The sequence below is a fragment of the Porites lutea genome, chromosome 8 (genome assembly GCF_958299795.1).
Source record: "Porites lutea chromosome 8, jaPorLute2.1, whole genome shotgun sequence".
Taxonomy (NCBI): Eukaryota; Metazoa; Cnidaria; class Anthozoa; order Scleractinia; family Poritidae; genus Porites; species Porites lutea.
This window is the reverse complement of record NC_133208.1, coordinates 7,926,807-7,942,467: the sequence shown is the minus strand read 5'-3', so window position 1 is coordinate 7,942,467 and position 15,661 is coordinate 7,926,807. Positions and strand designations below refer to the sequence as shown.

At 39.0% G+C, this 15,661-nt stretch overlaps 2 protein-coding genes across 2 annotated transcripts in view; one reads left to right on the top strand and one right to left on the bottom strand.

Moving 5' to 3' along the window:
- The window catches only part of LOC140946543 (uncharacterized), a 156,129-nt gene that overhangs the window by 89,489 nt on the left and 50,979 nt on the right, over window positions 1-15,661 (top strand). The gene's annotated exons all lie outside the window — the stretch shown is intronic.
- The window catches only part of LOC140946544 (uncharacterized), a 37,620-nt gene that overhangs the window by 20,092 nt on the left and 1,867 nt on the right, over window positions 1-15,661 (bottom strand). The window contains exons 3-6 of the mRNA XM_073395673.1: window positions 14,372-14,488; window positions 10,961-11,089; window positions 10,416-10,538; window positions 9,795-9,917 (exon numbers count right to left, since the gene is read on the bottom strand). Of these exons, the coding sequence (XP_073251774.1) occupies window positions 9,795-9,917; window positions 10,416-10,538; window positions 10,961-11,089; window positions 14,372-14,488 (492 nt within the window). The remainder of the gene's footprint in view (window positions 1-9,794; window positions 9,918-10,415; window positions 10,539-10,960; window positions 11,090-14,371; window positions 14,489-15,661) is intronic.

Below are 15,661 nucleotides of genomic sequence, written 5' to 3'. Positions count from 1 at the left end.
TAGGATCGACATAAGAAGCAGATAATTTTGTTTCCATGGTACGATAGATACTGTCCTGCTAAATACGAAAATGAATACATGTTCTTTGAATAATGCTTCCTTAAATAGCGAAACACAGTTACTCCTTCAGAAGGAAAGTGCCGATGTAACCAAGTGATGTAAATTGCATAATGTCCTCAGGACAATTGGTTATGATACATCATAAATTTAAACAGAGCAATAGGAGGACAAGTGTCTTGAAAGAAGGCAGAGTCTGCACAAATATGTTGGCAAATCCACACAGTACTTCTATACTGCAGATTTCCCATGACGAAAGGACTGCTTTTAAAAACAAATCACCCACTTTATACCCTAACCCTAATCCCAAGGGGCTAGGGGTTTAACCCTAACCTTATTAGCATTTTAACCCTAACCCTAGCCCTAACCCTAATCCCAAGGGGCTAGGGTTTAACCCTAACCTTATTAGCATTTTAACCCTAACCCTAACCCTAATCCCAAGGGGCTAGGGTTTAACCCTAACCTTATTAGCATTTTAACCCTAACCCTAACCCTAACAAGAAAACAACCACAAACAATTCCTTTTCAACACTTTTATTTAAACATTGACAAAACTAGTAATTGCCTGTTTCAGAAGAGTACCTCAAAAGATACCAGTTCCATATGTTCTAAATGTTTCGTACGAATAGGGTAACAAACCCGCTTCCTTTCTTCGAGCATTGTTTGCATCACATTCTTGAACAAATCTCTTTTCTTTTCTTGTTTTTGCTTGTCTGTTTCTTCTGGAACACATACATTCACTAATTGAGCAAAAAAACGTTCCTCAACTGGCGTTAAAGGCAATCCATTCTGCTTTCTGTTGCGACAATAGGAAGCCAAACTGCACACTTTTTCAGGCAAATAACCAAAAGGCCAGTCTTCATACACTGCTTTGGCGATGGCTGCTTCGTTCTTTTCATACTTTTCAGCCCCGGGAGGAGGTTTCCACTCATCATGTTTGCTTGCTATGCATGCATTTAAGAACTTTTCATCCGCAGATGAAAGAGAATGACCTTTGCTTTTTTGTTTTTCTAGATACTCAGCTACATTTGCATCAGCTAAAGGAAGATGATGCCATCCTTTCACACGAGAATTAAACCTATGGTTGGCAATACTAACAGCCTCCTTCCATTGCTCTCGTTTCTTGAGCTCCTTGGCTATCTCTGGACTCGATTGAAAGGTGCTTGGCAGAGGGGTGCTGTTCCAAGGATTCTTTGTTTGCGCTTTTCTTTGTTCTTCTTGCTTTTTGGCTGATTCAGCAAACCATGCATGTTGCTGATTCTGCTCTGTTTGAGTTTCGGCATCTTGTTTGCTGTACCAACCATTGCGCTGTTTCCACGTTTCAACATTCGCTTCCGCTTGTTGCTTCCATTCTGCTCTGCTCAGGTTTGTCGCATACTTGAGTTTATGGATGGGTCTCTTATCGATAAACAGTGGTGTGTGAATCCACTGAAAATATTTGCAGCGAGTCTCAGCTGAAGCGGGTGTTCCACAGGTTAAGAATACTTTGTTCAGGTTTCTGGCTGTCTTACTAAGGCGTAGAATAGGAATTCGTGAGCAATGACATTTCAAATCTCCCCATTCGGTTTTTACTTCTGCATGCATGTCTTTCTTTAAGGCATCATACACTTTCAGTTTGTCTACATTCTTTCCATAAAATCTTGGGCAGAGTTTCTTTTCTTCAAAACATGACAGCAAAAAATGTGTGTTGAAAGGATCACTCTCAGTAGCTCCAAAATCGACGCTCATCATTTCAAGGTCTTCTTCTCTACTCATTTCACAAGTCATGGCTGCAGAGTTTGTGATTTGACCAGAGATTGCCCCAATTTTATAATCCTCCTAAGGTCCTTAGGGTATTGGGCAAGATCGGGCAAGAATCCCCAAGGGTGTTAGACAAATAAACACACGTTTTTAATAAGATCACGATGTTTAATTTTAAACAACAACAAACTTTTTTACAACAACCAAGAACAAAGTGTTTTTAGGGAAATTGAAATCCTCCTGCCTCTACTTTAGGTCGTTTCTGTAATCTTTCTTGTACCATCTCATGCATTCGTTTCTTGAGAGCTGAGGGTGTAGAAGCTTTAGGGACCTTCACAGGTTTAGGTGCTTGGTGAATCCACTGAAAGTAATTACACCTGGCTTCTCTCTCCTTAGGGCAGCTTAGGAACACTTTGTTTGGATTTCTTGGTGTTTGACTGAGCTTGAGTCTAGGCACTAATCCACAGTGACAGGCAAAGGTTCCCCATTGTTGATGGATTTTGGGATGAATGCTGTTACCAATGATATCCAACACTGTCTGCTTGCTGTCTACATTGCCAAAATACACGGGGCATGTATAACCATTGGCAAGTCCTTTTTCAGGCAGGACAAAGTTGGTATGCAAAGGTTTGCTTGCATCCATCAGATACTCTTGCAAAGCCAGTTCTTCTAAATTAGGTACATCGAATTCCCCTTCTATAGGCCACCATTCCACTTGTCGACCATCTGGTAACACAGCGACTCCTTCTTCCATGATATGCACGGGATCTAGGTCAGGTTGTGTTTCCATAGAACTCGGTCCATTGAATAGATCTTGGCAGTCCTGCTGCATTTCCTCATAGGAAGGAAGTTGTTCATTGACAATCATTTGAGGTTCTGGGTCCAGGTATTTCTGCAGCCTAAATTTATCACCTGTAGTGTAATGGGATGCTGTCCATTCTTTTGTAAGAGGTTCAGCATTCTCAATCATTGGAGGTTCTGGCGTTTTTAGAACGGATTGAACTACTTCTACTCCTGTCTTATTTTTGGCTTTTCTGGCTTTCTTCTTGGGAGCTTCCATGTTAAACGGCGGTTCTTGCAGATAACACATAGTGAAAAAGCACATCAAATACACAGATTTATACTTACTTGACATCCCTAAGGGAATTGGACATGTCTGGGCAATGACGTCACTTCTGTCACGAACTCACACGAATCACCCCCTTGGGACATGAACATGTTAGGGCAAACTATAAAAGAGAGTAATTAGCTCATTTTTATTATTAAACAACATGACTCAGCCAAATGACACCTCGTTTTATGTGACGCTGACTAGTCAAAAAACACAGGAATTTCAACACAATTCACCCACACAATTTCAATACCGTTTGCCTCAAAGCTTATGGTTACCGGGCAAATGGAAAGTGGGATTGGCAAGTGTGTTTTTACCTGGCGTTTCCAATCCCATTCCCCATGTTGTCACATCCCATGTCAGTTCCTCTCCGCCCAAACAACATGACATACTTCCTACCAAACCTTTCAGTATTCGGTCGAATCACAACCTGTACAAAGGGAGTAATACCGATATTTTATTTCAACAATATGCCAAAGCTTTCAAATCAAGTCAATCTCAAGAATTTTTGTCCAAACTTAAAACAGCAGATTTGCAAGATGCCTCCAACGGGTTTGATTTTATGTCCAAATGCATGCGATGGATGGAACAGGATTTAAACAAAAAATTACCCACGGGGTATGAATTTGCCGACAGTACCGATAATTGGAGAATAGATGTTTCTGCTCAAGATAATTACACGACTTGGCTGCTACGACATTACAATATTAAAAGTACCAACAGAAAAAGTGTGCCTTATTTAGCCATTAATTTGATCTTGGCTAAACAAATGGGATGGGTGGTAGAAACAGCAAACAATGTGTTTGCGGTGGGACCAAATTTACTCATGGAACTTCCAGATGGTACTACTGGCGTAAAACCAGATCCTGCAACCTGTCTCAATGCAAAATTTACTTTTACTCAACCCATTCATGTAGTAGACGGGTTGCTGTATCTTTGCTCCACATTTAGTTGGCGCTTTGTGAATTTAAATGAAGCCTTTGACAAAGCGATTCATCAGGCCTATGAAACCCCAAAAACAGTTTTGAATGTGTTCAAACCCTGGATGACTAACCTTTCATTATGGAATATGGATCTTGGACTCGACTTGGACGATAAGTTTGTAGATCTGCCTGTATCTCCCCATTATTGGAAACCCACGACTCTGAGTGTGACTTTGTTAAGAGGGGTACAAATTGTGGATGGTGTATCTCACGGAAAATACACTGGAAAACTGCAGATTGATATGACCTCCTTAACTCGCAACAAAACTTATACGGTCGCATTAGAGTGGTACCAAAAGGATGCGTGGTTGTTTAACCGTTCTAACTTTGGTGCTGATGGTTCAGGTTTACAAGTTCATCATTTGCGGGTTGAAAAACATACTCATGAGCAAAACAAAACCCATTTGATTTATTATCACACTCTTACTATTCAATTCACTAAAACTTCAAGTAGACATGCTAAACTAAACATCGAGTTTGACATAGGGTTTCCACTGTCAGCGAAATACTCAGATGATTTGAAAGACAACACTTTTTTAGTGTTGTATGGAGTAGAGGGACATGTAGAACAGGTACCAGATGTGTATGATGATCACCCGGTCATTCCCTCTTCTCACACAACAACCGAAACAACGACTACCAGTATGGGGGACAAGAAAGCATCCACACTTCCTAAATCTCATGAAACAGACAATTTACGTCCTCTGTTTTTGTCTTGCAATTTAACTAAAAGCATTGATGGAAACAAAACCATCATGAAGTCTGTCGCTTATAATAACGAAAAAACGCTGATTGAATGTAACCCCATTCAATTTTATTCCATGCGGAGTTATTTGGTGGACATTTTAGAAGTGACTGTGACAGAATGGAATAACACTATTCCCGACTTCAATCAGGATAGTCCAGTCATTGTCACCCTGTTTTTCAAGAAAAAGCTGACAGAGTCTCAACGCAAATACATTAAGTTGGATGAATCATTCGATCGTGACCAGCTCATATAAGCATGCATGGGCAACACAGTTCATTCATTATGTGTGAGCTCGAGTGGATCAACATCGCTAGTAAATCACTAGCTTATTGCGCTCAGTTGTTGCAACAGATTAAACAGCTCAAGGAAAAGTTTGAGAGACTCCAAGAAGAAGCGGCTAGACTGAAAACTTTGGTTCAAAAACAAGAACAGCTGGTACAAGATCTAACCGAAAGACATGGGGGCTACGACACCGTCTACTAAATTGGAACAGCTGTTAAGAAAAGTACAGCCTCGTCAATTTACCTCCTACCAAGAATTTATACGAGCCTTGATGATTGAGACATTGGCCAACACAAGCATGACCTTTGATCAATTGAATTACGACTTGTTTGCTTTGAACCGAGAGGTATTTCATCAAGTGAACAGAGAAACCACGGCATTTTTTAAGTTATTGGCTAACAAGCAACAGTGCTTCCTTCCTGATGGACCAACTACCTCACAAGATCAATACTGAGCAGTCCAACAGACTCGAGGAAATTTTACAGCAAATGGACCCTTCGCTACTACAAGGCTACAAAAAGTTTATACATGAAGTTATTATACAGGGCATCAGCTATCACAAACTTACGTTTGACGCTTTAAACTGTTCTTTATTTGACTTCAACAAAGAAGTGATGAATGACATTGTTCAAAAAGCTATTTCTTACTACGAGATGCATGCACCAGAAAAGATCAAGTCCTATGGGAATTGAACATGCCTGGGCAATGATGTCATACATCTTCTATAAAGCTCACGTTAAGCTCAACTCATCATAAACATAATACAATGGCTTTCACTGTAATCTCTGGCGGCGCAAATGGTGTGGATTTAGAAGCAGAAAAGTTAGCAAGACACTATGGTTTACCAGTACATGTCCTCATACCTCCTTGCCATCCGAGAAAAGCCTCCATACAACCCTTAACTCATCAACATTTAGCTGAAGCGATTCCTATCACAACTAAAGTGGCTTTTCGTCTCAACAAACAGTTAATCAACCCGATCAGTTTACAGTATATACATCGAAATTATCATGTGGTAAAACAAGCTGACATGGTGCTGGCGTTTACCTGTTTTGAACCAGAAAAAAATGTTTGCATGGGCGGAACAGGTTGGGCCGTGGAAATATGTAAAGTCCTCAACAAAGTCTTGTATGTGTATGATGTGGAGCGGAACGTGTGGTTGTGTTATAATCCTAAGCAAGATATGTTTTACGTCTGTGATCAGATGTCAGAAGAACAGTACGCTATACCTACACTCGTGAAGAAAACTGCCATCATTGGAATGAGAAACATCTACGATTACCCTGAGGCTCTTTTCGAATTGCAAGAGACTTTTAAACGTAGTTTACATTTACCAAAACAAGAAGACAAGGATGTAAAGGAACTTTGTAACCCATTTAAATTTTTAACTATTTTATAAGGTTTTCTTCATAAGGTAAAATGATTTTTATTTTCGATCACCATCACACGTCTTTGTTCCAATGGATCTGAGAGTTCTTTCTGAATGTGTCGCATCATAGACTCACAGTTTAAGATTTCTCTGACTGCTTGAGTGTTTTTTAATCCCTTGCTTTTGCAGACTTTGGTCCAGCAGAACTAAAGACTGTAATGCTATGCATAATGAGGTGGGAATCATATCCACGCAAATTATGGAAGAATACAGAAATGTGTGTTGTACGCCGCTTGTTTAGGTTACATGAACTATGAGCCGCTCCGCGGTACTCCCCTGTGACATGATTGTGATCTCTCACTTTACACCATTTTTCTTCTTTCTCATAGAAATAAAATCACACTATTGTTAAACTTTAATTACAAGAAAAATAATAATAATAAAATAAACATTTTTCACCTGACTACTTTGTTGTGATTAACTCGGAAAGGGGCTGATAGTACAGTGGTTTAGTATCCCTGCTTGTCAGGCAGGTGACCCGGGTTCGATTCCCGGTCAGCTCGTTCTTTCTTAATCTTGCGATGCTAGCAAGGTTGGGAAAGACTTTTTTTCTTTACTTATAACCCTAATAAACATTTAAGACTAGTTTAAAAACGTTTTAGGACGTTTTTACACAAGATTCGGTACTGCGCATGCGTAGTACACTGCGCATGCGTACTGCGCAGAGGACAAAAATTCTGTACCACATGTCTAAGCCATTCCCTTTATCCACATATATCAGTTCACTTTTACATATTCATTAGTAACTAAGTTCCGAGTCCTCTCCGAGCGCCATCTTGAATTTTTAATTTGATTGACAACTGAGAACAATAGCCTTTAAACAATAGGCGGCGGCGGCATCCTTTGAGACCACTACTGACGCCTAGTACTACTTGTATAGGGGTAAAATTGCATACAGATACTGTAAATCACAAACTTTTATAATGCAAGGGCATTTCCATACTTATTCATCTTAAACTGAAGAACAAACTGTAGCTCTAGGGACTAAGCTGTATACTACCTTGTGGGTGAACTTGGCTCTATTGCGAGATAAATGGAGTTGATTAGAAAAAGATTTATTATAAAGAAGACCGAGGTATTGTTTTCACCTGTGCAGTTAACTCCATCCCCAGAATACCCTGGCTTGCAGGTGCACTCAAAGGATCCTTTAGTGTTTTTGCAATTAGCGTTTGCATGACAGTTGTGCTTTCCTGCTTCACATTCATTTATATCTGGAAAAAAGAAGTCAGGCACTGAATTATCAAAACTGACTTAGTTTTTCTTTCACAGCAATTACTGTGGCCTACTATAATAGCCATTTGATGCGATCAATTTTCATTTTTAAAACGAGGTCAATCCTCAAACCTTTCTCCTTTGAAATTTATTTTCATATCAAAAGGCTTCGCAATTTGCGTCGTTTTAAGACAAAAGCTCGAGTCAACTCGAAAATAGCCTATTACAATATACCTGACTTATTATTTAGCAATTAATGAGTGAGGCTGAGTAGGATATGAAGAATTAAGCAAATCGAGGAGGGTGTTATCCACAGAGGCCGAAGGCCGAGGTGGATAACACCCTTAAAAATTCGCTATAACAATAACACAAATGCGCTATTTATTTTCTTATTTAAAACATTAACCCCCACATATTAGTATTTTTAAAAAGAGGAAGACCTAGTGTACACAACTATAGTTAAAAAGGTCTGAATTTAGTTTTTGTGTCCGAATGAAGACTTCCTGAAAACCGTCTAATTTCACGTTTAAAATCAGTGAAATTTTGATATTTTGGGTCGAGACGGTTTTTTATTGTTTGTGGCCGTTAAAAAGAATACTTTAAAAAACTAACCTCATTTTATTTCATTACACACCTTAGGCTTACTGTTCACAAAAAAGGAGCGAAATCGAGTTTTGACCGTGGCCGTGATTTTTCCGATTTTGTTTGATTTTTTCTCAGCGCTTAAAAGCGCTGATAAAAATAGCAATGTTGATAACGGCGCTATATAAGTTTCATTATTATTATTATTATTATTATTATTATTATGTTCATTCCTTGTAGACTCAGGCAGGATGTTCGGCCTGGTTTATAGTCCTTGGGAGCGGGTTACAACAAGTCACTACGGGTCCCAGGTCTCTCTTTTCCTTCTTCTTACAGGGACAGTACTTTGCTTAGTGAACGTTATCCAGAAAGCAGCATACGGTTGGCGACAGCAAAGATACTAAGGAAAGTACTGTCCCTACTATTATTATTATTATTGTTATTATTAACGATCTCAAGTGGAACGTTTATATAATATACAACTATCCTCCGAAGGGAAGGTGATCAGAATAGTGGGGGAGCAGCTGCTTCAGTTACCGCTAAAATTTCATCTTTCGAAACTGTCGCGCGTGAACGATAAGCAGAATCCCGTCCCAAACAGTGAATATCCAAGGATGTTCCTCGTTACGGAAGCCAATCAGAACCCGCGAAAATTGCTATCCACTGATTTGATGAATACTAAATGAAACTATTAAGAACGCAAATAAGCGTTTGTATTTTTTTGGTTCAGCTTGAGCTGTAAAGATATTGTTGACTTCCACTATAGAGTAATAAGATCCGTACTAGAATATTGCTCGCCCATTTTCCACCGTAGCCTACCCGACTGTCTAAGTGAGCGTGTACAAAAAAAAGCGCTCTCCATAATAGCGCCTGATACATCATACAAACACTGTTTAGTCAGTTTTGGTCTCAGCACTATATATGATAGGCGTAACGATCAGTGTATCTAGCTGTTAAATAGTATATCCTCGGATCAGCACAAATTCGCTTGCCTGCTTTCTCCGAACCACCAAGGCTACTACAATACCAGACAGGAGAGAGTTTACGACTTGCCCCCCTTTCGCACAAACCGCTGCAAAAATTCGTTCAAACCAGCCATGTTCGGTCGTTCAAACACGTTATTATAGTGTAAGATTAAGTGTTATTACGTTATTTTTCCTTTCTTTTTCAGTTCTTCATTATCATTATTCTTAATTAACAAAATTGTAATTAGTCTTTTACCATTATTTTATACCTTTTATTGTCAGTATCGTAAATAATTAAACAATTCAGCCTTCAGCCGGCTGCGACTTGATTATTTTATTATCTATGATCTATCTTCACTGGGAGAAGTAACGCCTTCAGTGGATTGATCAGATGTACTAAACTTCGATCAAGCTGGATTGAGCCATCGCAAGATTGAGGATAACATCTTCTTCGCTCTACATAATTCTTCACGTCCTACACAGCCTCATTCAGTAATTACTAAATAATTATGACAACGATCACTTTGTCGATCAAAGGCTACACTTCAAACTCTTATTTGTACATTTGGAAATGTCTCTTTTGAATTCTACTCAGGGACTCAAACGTGTGAACTCGAGACAAAATAATACTGAATTAATAGCCTTAACATTAAGACGATACAGGTCTTTACTGAAATATAATCACCTGTGCAGTTAACTCCGTTCCCAGAATACCCTGGTTTGCAAGTGCACTCGAAAGATCCTTCAGTGTTATTGCAGTCTGCATTGGCATCACAGTTGTGCTCTCCTGTTATACACTCGTTTACGTCTGCAAATCAGATGCAGGACTAAATCATCAAAACTGATTTACTTAACCTTTTAGTTTCTAGGATTGGTTACGATAAGAAGAGAGAGGGAAAGAGAGATTTCTGGCTATACTGGAAAGCAAAAACATTAAAGTTTTGCTATATATTGAGCAGGTGAAAAATTCACAAAAAATTAATGACATCACGTGTATAGATAGAGGATTAGCGAGACCTAAGGAAGCAAGATATTAGAGAATGCAATCTTGAAGGGGCACAATATAATAATACATTAAAAAACTTAAATATGTCAAGCATGTAAAATTGCATAAAGATACTGCAAATCACAAACTTCTATAATGCAAGGGCATTTCCATACTTATTCATCTTAAACTGAAGAACAAACTGTAGCTCTAGGGACTAAGCTGCATGCTACTTTGTGGCTGAACTTGGCTCTAATGCAAGATAAATGGAGTTGATTAGAAAAAGATTCATTATAAAGAAGACCGAGGTATTGTTTTGACCTGTGCAGTTAACTTCATCCCCAGAATACCCTGGCTTGCAGGTGCACACAAAGGATCCTTTGGTGTTTTTGCAAATAGCGTGTGCATCACAGTTGTGCTTCCCTGCTTCACACTCATTTATATCTGCAAAAAAGAAGTCAGGCACTGAATGATTAAAACTGATTTCCTTTTTCTTTCACAGCAATTACTGTGGCCTACCATAATAGCCATTTCATGCCATCAATTTTCATTTCGAAACGAGGTCAATCCTCAAACCTTTCTCCTTTGAAATTAATTTTCATATCAAAAGGCTTCGCACGTCGCCTAGTTTTAAGACAGAAGCTCGAGTCAACTCGAAAATGGCTTACTAGAATTACGATATACCTGACTTATTAAGGGAACTTAATGCTCTGGGATCAGTGCTAGTAAAAGGTTTATAGAAATTAACGAGACTTAAATTAAGGCGAATTTAGTGAAAAACCACTTTGGAACAGAGGAAATTGATTTGAAAGAGACGTGGCTACGAAATATCTGAGTGTTTCAATTAAGGAATTTGAAAGTGTTACCTGTACATTTATCTTCTCCATTTTCAGAATAACCTTTTAAGCAAGCACATCCGAAGGATCCTATAGTGTTATGGCACACTGAACTAGTGACGTCACAGTTGTGTTGACCCGTGTTACACTCGTTTATGTCTGGAAATCAAGATTTAATGCTGAATTATAAAACTGAATCAGTTCTATTTCGGTTTTTATTTGTTTGTTTGTTTGTTTACATTGTTTTCTACTTGTGCCTCCATGAAAGAACCTCTTAAATATTCCTAATTAATCTATTATGCCTCCTAGCTACAATAGATTAGCTTTTTAGCTAAAGGACGCTTGTACCTTACATAAGTAGTATTGTCTTTTGCTAATGTCTTTTCTTCTGTGCGGTATAAATAAAGTTCTTCTCTTGTCTTGTCTTTTCCATACCGGGAGTATAAAAGGCTACGTATAAATATCGCGTGTACGTCATATCGGCTTCTGAAACAACCTTCCTTTGGTTTTCTTAATTTAATTTTAATTAATTACATTTAATTTTTTTAATTTTGTCTTTGAGCTTGAGGCTTGATTCCTTTCCAGATTTCCCGCCCGTACTTTTTCCCTTCGTGGATTTTTGGGCAGGTTTTCTTTTCTGGCCTCTGTCTGACCGCATTTATTTCTGTTGGCAGCTCAGCTCCGCCAGTTTTTTTAATTTTATAATTTCTTCTTCTCTTTTTTTTTTTTCTTTTGTACGGTTAGCGCCGTTTTTCACCTGTTCCTTATCTTATGTATTTAGTCTCAATCAAGAGACTATAAAGGGGACAGAGAGGGCATCCCCCATATACACCCTATTCCATAGGTAATTCGTCTCGAGTTATTTTTAACACCACAGATCTCAAGGGGGATTAGACAACAGCCAATCACATAGCGCGAATGTCTTCCGCGTGGATGACCCACGCTGAGAGCCACACGTCCTTCACGAAATGACGCAGAACAAAATGGGGGAAGACGCGGAGAGCGATTTTGCTATTCCTTTTGTCGACGAAAACGACTACAGCGAGATTTCTGCGAAAGCGGTGTCAGCGAAACCGAAATTAAAAAAGAATCGCACTTCCTTTCTTGTATAGAGCTAACAGTAGAGCAGGGAAATCCTTAACAGACCTTAACACACTGAATATTCTCTCAGAATCATTTATAATTTACAGTTTGACGAAAGCAATTTCTGGTTTGATGTTTATTTTTTTCAGTCTTTATAGCGATTATTCCTACCCACTTACTTTGTCAATTGTAGGCGAACCCACCTAAAGCTGAATTTCAAGGGACCATATTCAAGCTCAGAAAGAGAAATAAAATTTCGTCGTTGCTTATTTACGTCCTCCATAAAACGCGAAATTAGGCATTTTCACGTCGTAGTCGTGCAAAAACGGGAAAGAAATGAACAAAAAAGTGTGTTGCACGTGCGAAGTTGTTGTTTTGCTAATTAAACCTATTGTTTTTTTGACGTTCTAGTTGTCGTCCGCGTCGTTGGATCTTAAACTCCCTAAATTGTACAAACGACCGGTTTCAATAGACCGGCGAAATTTCTCATTTTATTAAAGCACTGAAGTTACGACAACTCCGAGTTAAACTGATTTCACGGGTTGTCAAAGAGTCCAGCGATTCCTTTTTCCCAGGTGAGCGCCGACTCATTTCGCTTCAATATTCAGGAATGCTCTCGATCTTTTTACGCTTTCATTGCCTCTCGCCCGACATGTTTTGCACAGTGTTTGGTCATGCGAAACCTCCACGAAACATCCACACCTCGCGCGAGGTAACTTTATCCCGATTCTAAAAATAACTCGAGACGAATTACCTATGGAATAGGGTATATGGGGGATGCCCTCTCTGTCCCCTTTATAGTCTCTTGGTCTCAACGTATGCTTAGAACAGCTGTCCCGGGTCCGCTCTTAAGGTGGCTCGATACAGTTTTTCAAGGCCAATACCTCCCAAGTTTGAGCATAAACTACATCGCCATAAACAAAGGTTTGGAAAAGTGCCACCACACTTGTATTAGATAAAGATGAAAATTTGTTATGATCAGGTTTGCAACGGCATCGGAGTTGTCATAGCAACGAATGACGCAATTGCCTATTTTACTTACAGAAGTATTTTTCGGTCCTGGGAACTGTTCTTCCAAAATCATTCACGGGAGCTTTTTCCTCCAATAGCCGCCTCGATGTTCGTGAAGTTTAAGCGAAATCTGTAAGAGCGTTATCGTGATATTTTGGGATAAAGATTTTGTGGTTAGAAATACGATAAAAAGAATGGATAATCTTGATGTTCGGCTGTTATCTGTAGAAAATGAAGCGCTTTTGACATGCAATTTCACCTCTTAGTAGTGTCAATCTTTTTAAAAACGTGTGTGAAAGACCGTGAAGATAGCTCCAGCCGATTGCTAGAAAGAAGGATTTGATTAGTATGTATCGGGGCGCTTTTGTTAGCGGTTTTTGAACATTTTGGTCTACTTGAACAAATTAGCGAATAATTTTTAAACCGCTCGATAGATTTTTTTAAAAATTTAAGATTCCTGAGATTAACCTTCCTTTTATATGACCTTTTAGTTTCAAGATTATTGATATATTGTAAGGCAGTAACATAAGGGCTAGCAATTTTTCCAAAACTTTGTTTAAAGCGACGTAGTTTATGCTCAAACCTGGGAGGTATTGGCCCTGAAAAACTGCATCGAGCCACCTTGGAATTTTGCTGCCGAAAAACGCGATTCCAAAACCTAACCAACCCGCATATAAATAGGTTCGGGCCACCTTTAGTGGCGACATAAGTCAATGATTGACGCAGTCCTGAATTGGTAATGCTTCAGACCCCCAGCCATAATCGTAATAAACACCTGTTTACCTTTCTAACAGCCTAGCTGGCTATTGGCCTTCGTGCTTTGTTAGGTATATTAGTGAAGATGATCTCGTTCTACCAAGGATAGATCCCAAGTTTTTTCTGTTTCTAAGCCTTTGAGCTCGGTGTTTTCTGTCGCAGACATCTGTTGGTCACACTTTTTGTTTCCCCAGCCTAACTGGCACTAAGCCTGTGTGCATTATTGGGGATACAGTTCGAGCTCGACCAGTTAATTTCTAGCAGTTGTTATTATTACTTTTTGTGAAATCAAGAATACAAAGGTTGCCTTTTTGCTGTATTAACATACGTACATTGTAGCGTTGGCTTTAAATATACTTTTTTTGGCGGTTAAAACTATTTCCGTTGCTATTGATTTCTGTGGGAAAATTGGAGGCCAAAACTTTACACGTACCAAGGCCAAAAGTCTTTTCGTAGATACAATCTGTGACATAACACTGGCTGAATATGAAAACAGGTTTCTACCTTTCCATTTGGCTGTAGTATTTTTGGTATGAAATAGCACATAACTTAACGTAAAATCCTGGTCGTTTCAGCTCCGTATTATGTTACCTGCACAGTTGACGCCATCCCCAGTATATCCTGGTTTGCAAGTACACGTGAAGGAACGCTTGGTGTTGGTGCAGTATGCATCATCGTGGCAGTTATGTAGTCCTGCTTTACACTCGTCTACAAATCAGCAAGTAAAAGTTAGTTATAAGATTTTCCTTGACTTAAACGTTTTCTCCTGTAAGCACAAACAAATGATATCATGATCTCTTGATTAAAATTCATTGAGAAAACGTTGGTATCAATAATCCAAACAAAAAATGTTGCATTTAAAGGCCTGTTATCGTATGGTGTTGCTGGTCTACGTGGTTGCTATACAAGCGAAATTTGACCTTTGGTTATTAGTATTTCGCGCGCTTTTGGACTGCCGCAGTCAGCGCGGGATAATTTTTCGTGCCAGGAGTGGTATTGCCTCTTTTTCGTTTACGCCCTGAAGGTTTAGTCTGAGCTCTGCTGTTACTAGTCGGCAAGTTTCACTTTCATAGCTAAGTTTTGCCTTTATTCACGTTTAACGAGAAATAAAACATCTTTTCTCCTGTTTGCGAGCACCCGAAATAGTTCATGAGCCAAGAACCCAACAAATGTAACTAGGTAACACCCTTAAAATTATAAATCTAAGGGTGTGCTAAATTGTAATCAGTCTGTGTTCAGACATGAAACTTGAACATCAACTAGAAAATTGGGGGTTTTATGGGGGAATGGGCTAAGAAAAATTTAACATAAAAAATGGGTCAAAGTATAAAGACTCAGAAGCAATCATTGCCATGGCAACTCACCACTAACTTCTAAAGATAGAAGGCCGGCGTATGCGATTGGGAAATCTGGACTTGGAGTTTTGAAATTCGAATCGAACGACGCTAATCTGAAAACGGATTTCAACGAAGATAAGCCTGTACTTGGTTTTCCTTTCTTCGTTTCTTCCTTTTTTTTTTTTCGGGGATACGAGAAAAAAATTTGAACTGTTTTTGAGAGAACAGTTGTCTCGCAAGCGCACACATAACAAGCAGAAAAAAAAACACTGTTCTTATGAACAGTGTTTTTTTTTTTTTTTGCTTTTTTCGCTTTTCCAACTAGAAAGGTACAAAGGAAATCCATAAAGTCAAAATTTGGGGAAGGATTTCTCAGGTGGTGAGGGTGAAATCCGTTTTGCATTTCGCGTTCGATTGCCAAATCTAAAATCCGGACTTTAAATTCAAATCCGGATTTCAAATGCAATCAATCGCACCTTAAGTTTCAATTGTCACCATGAACTGAAAAAGTTTGATCCAATTGAAAGGGGTTAATAACTTGAGA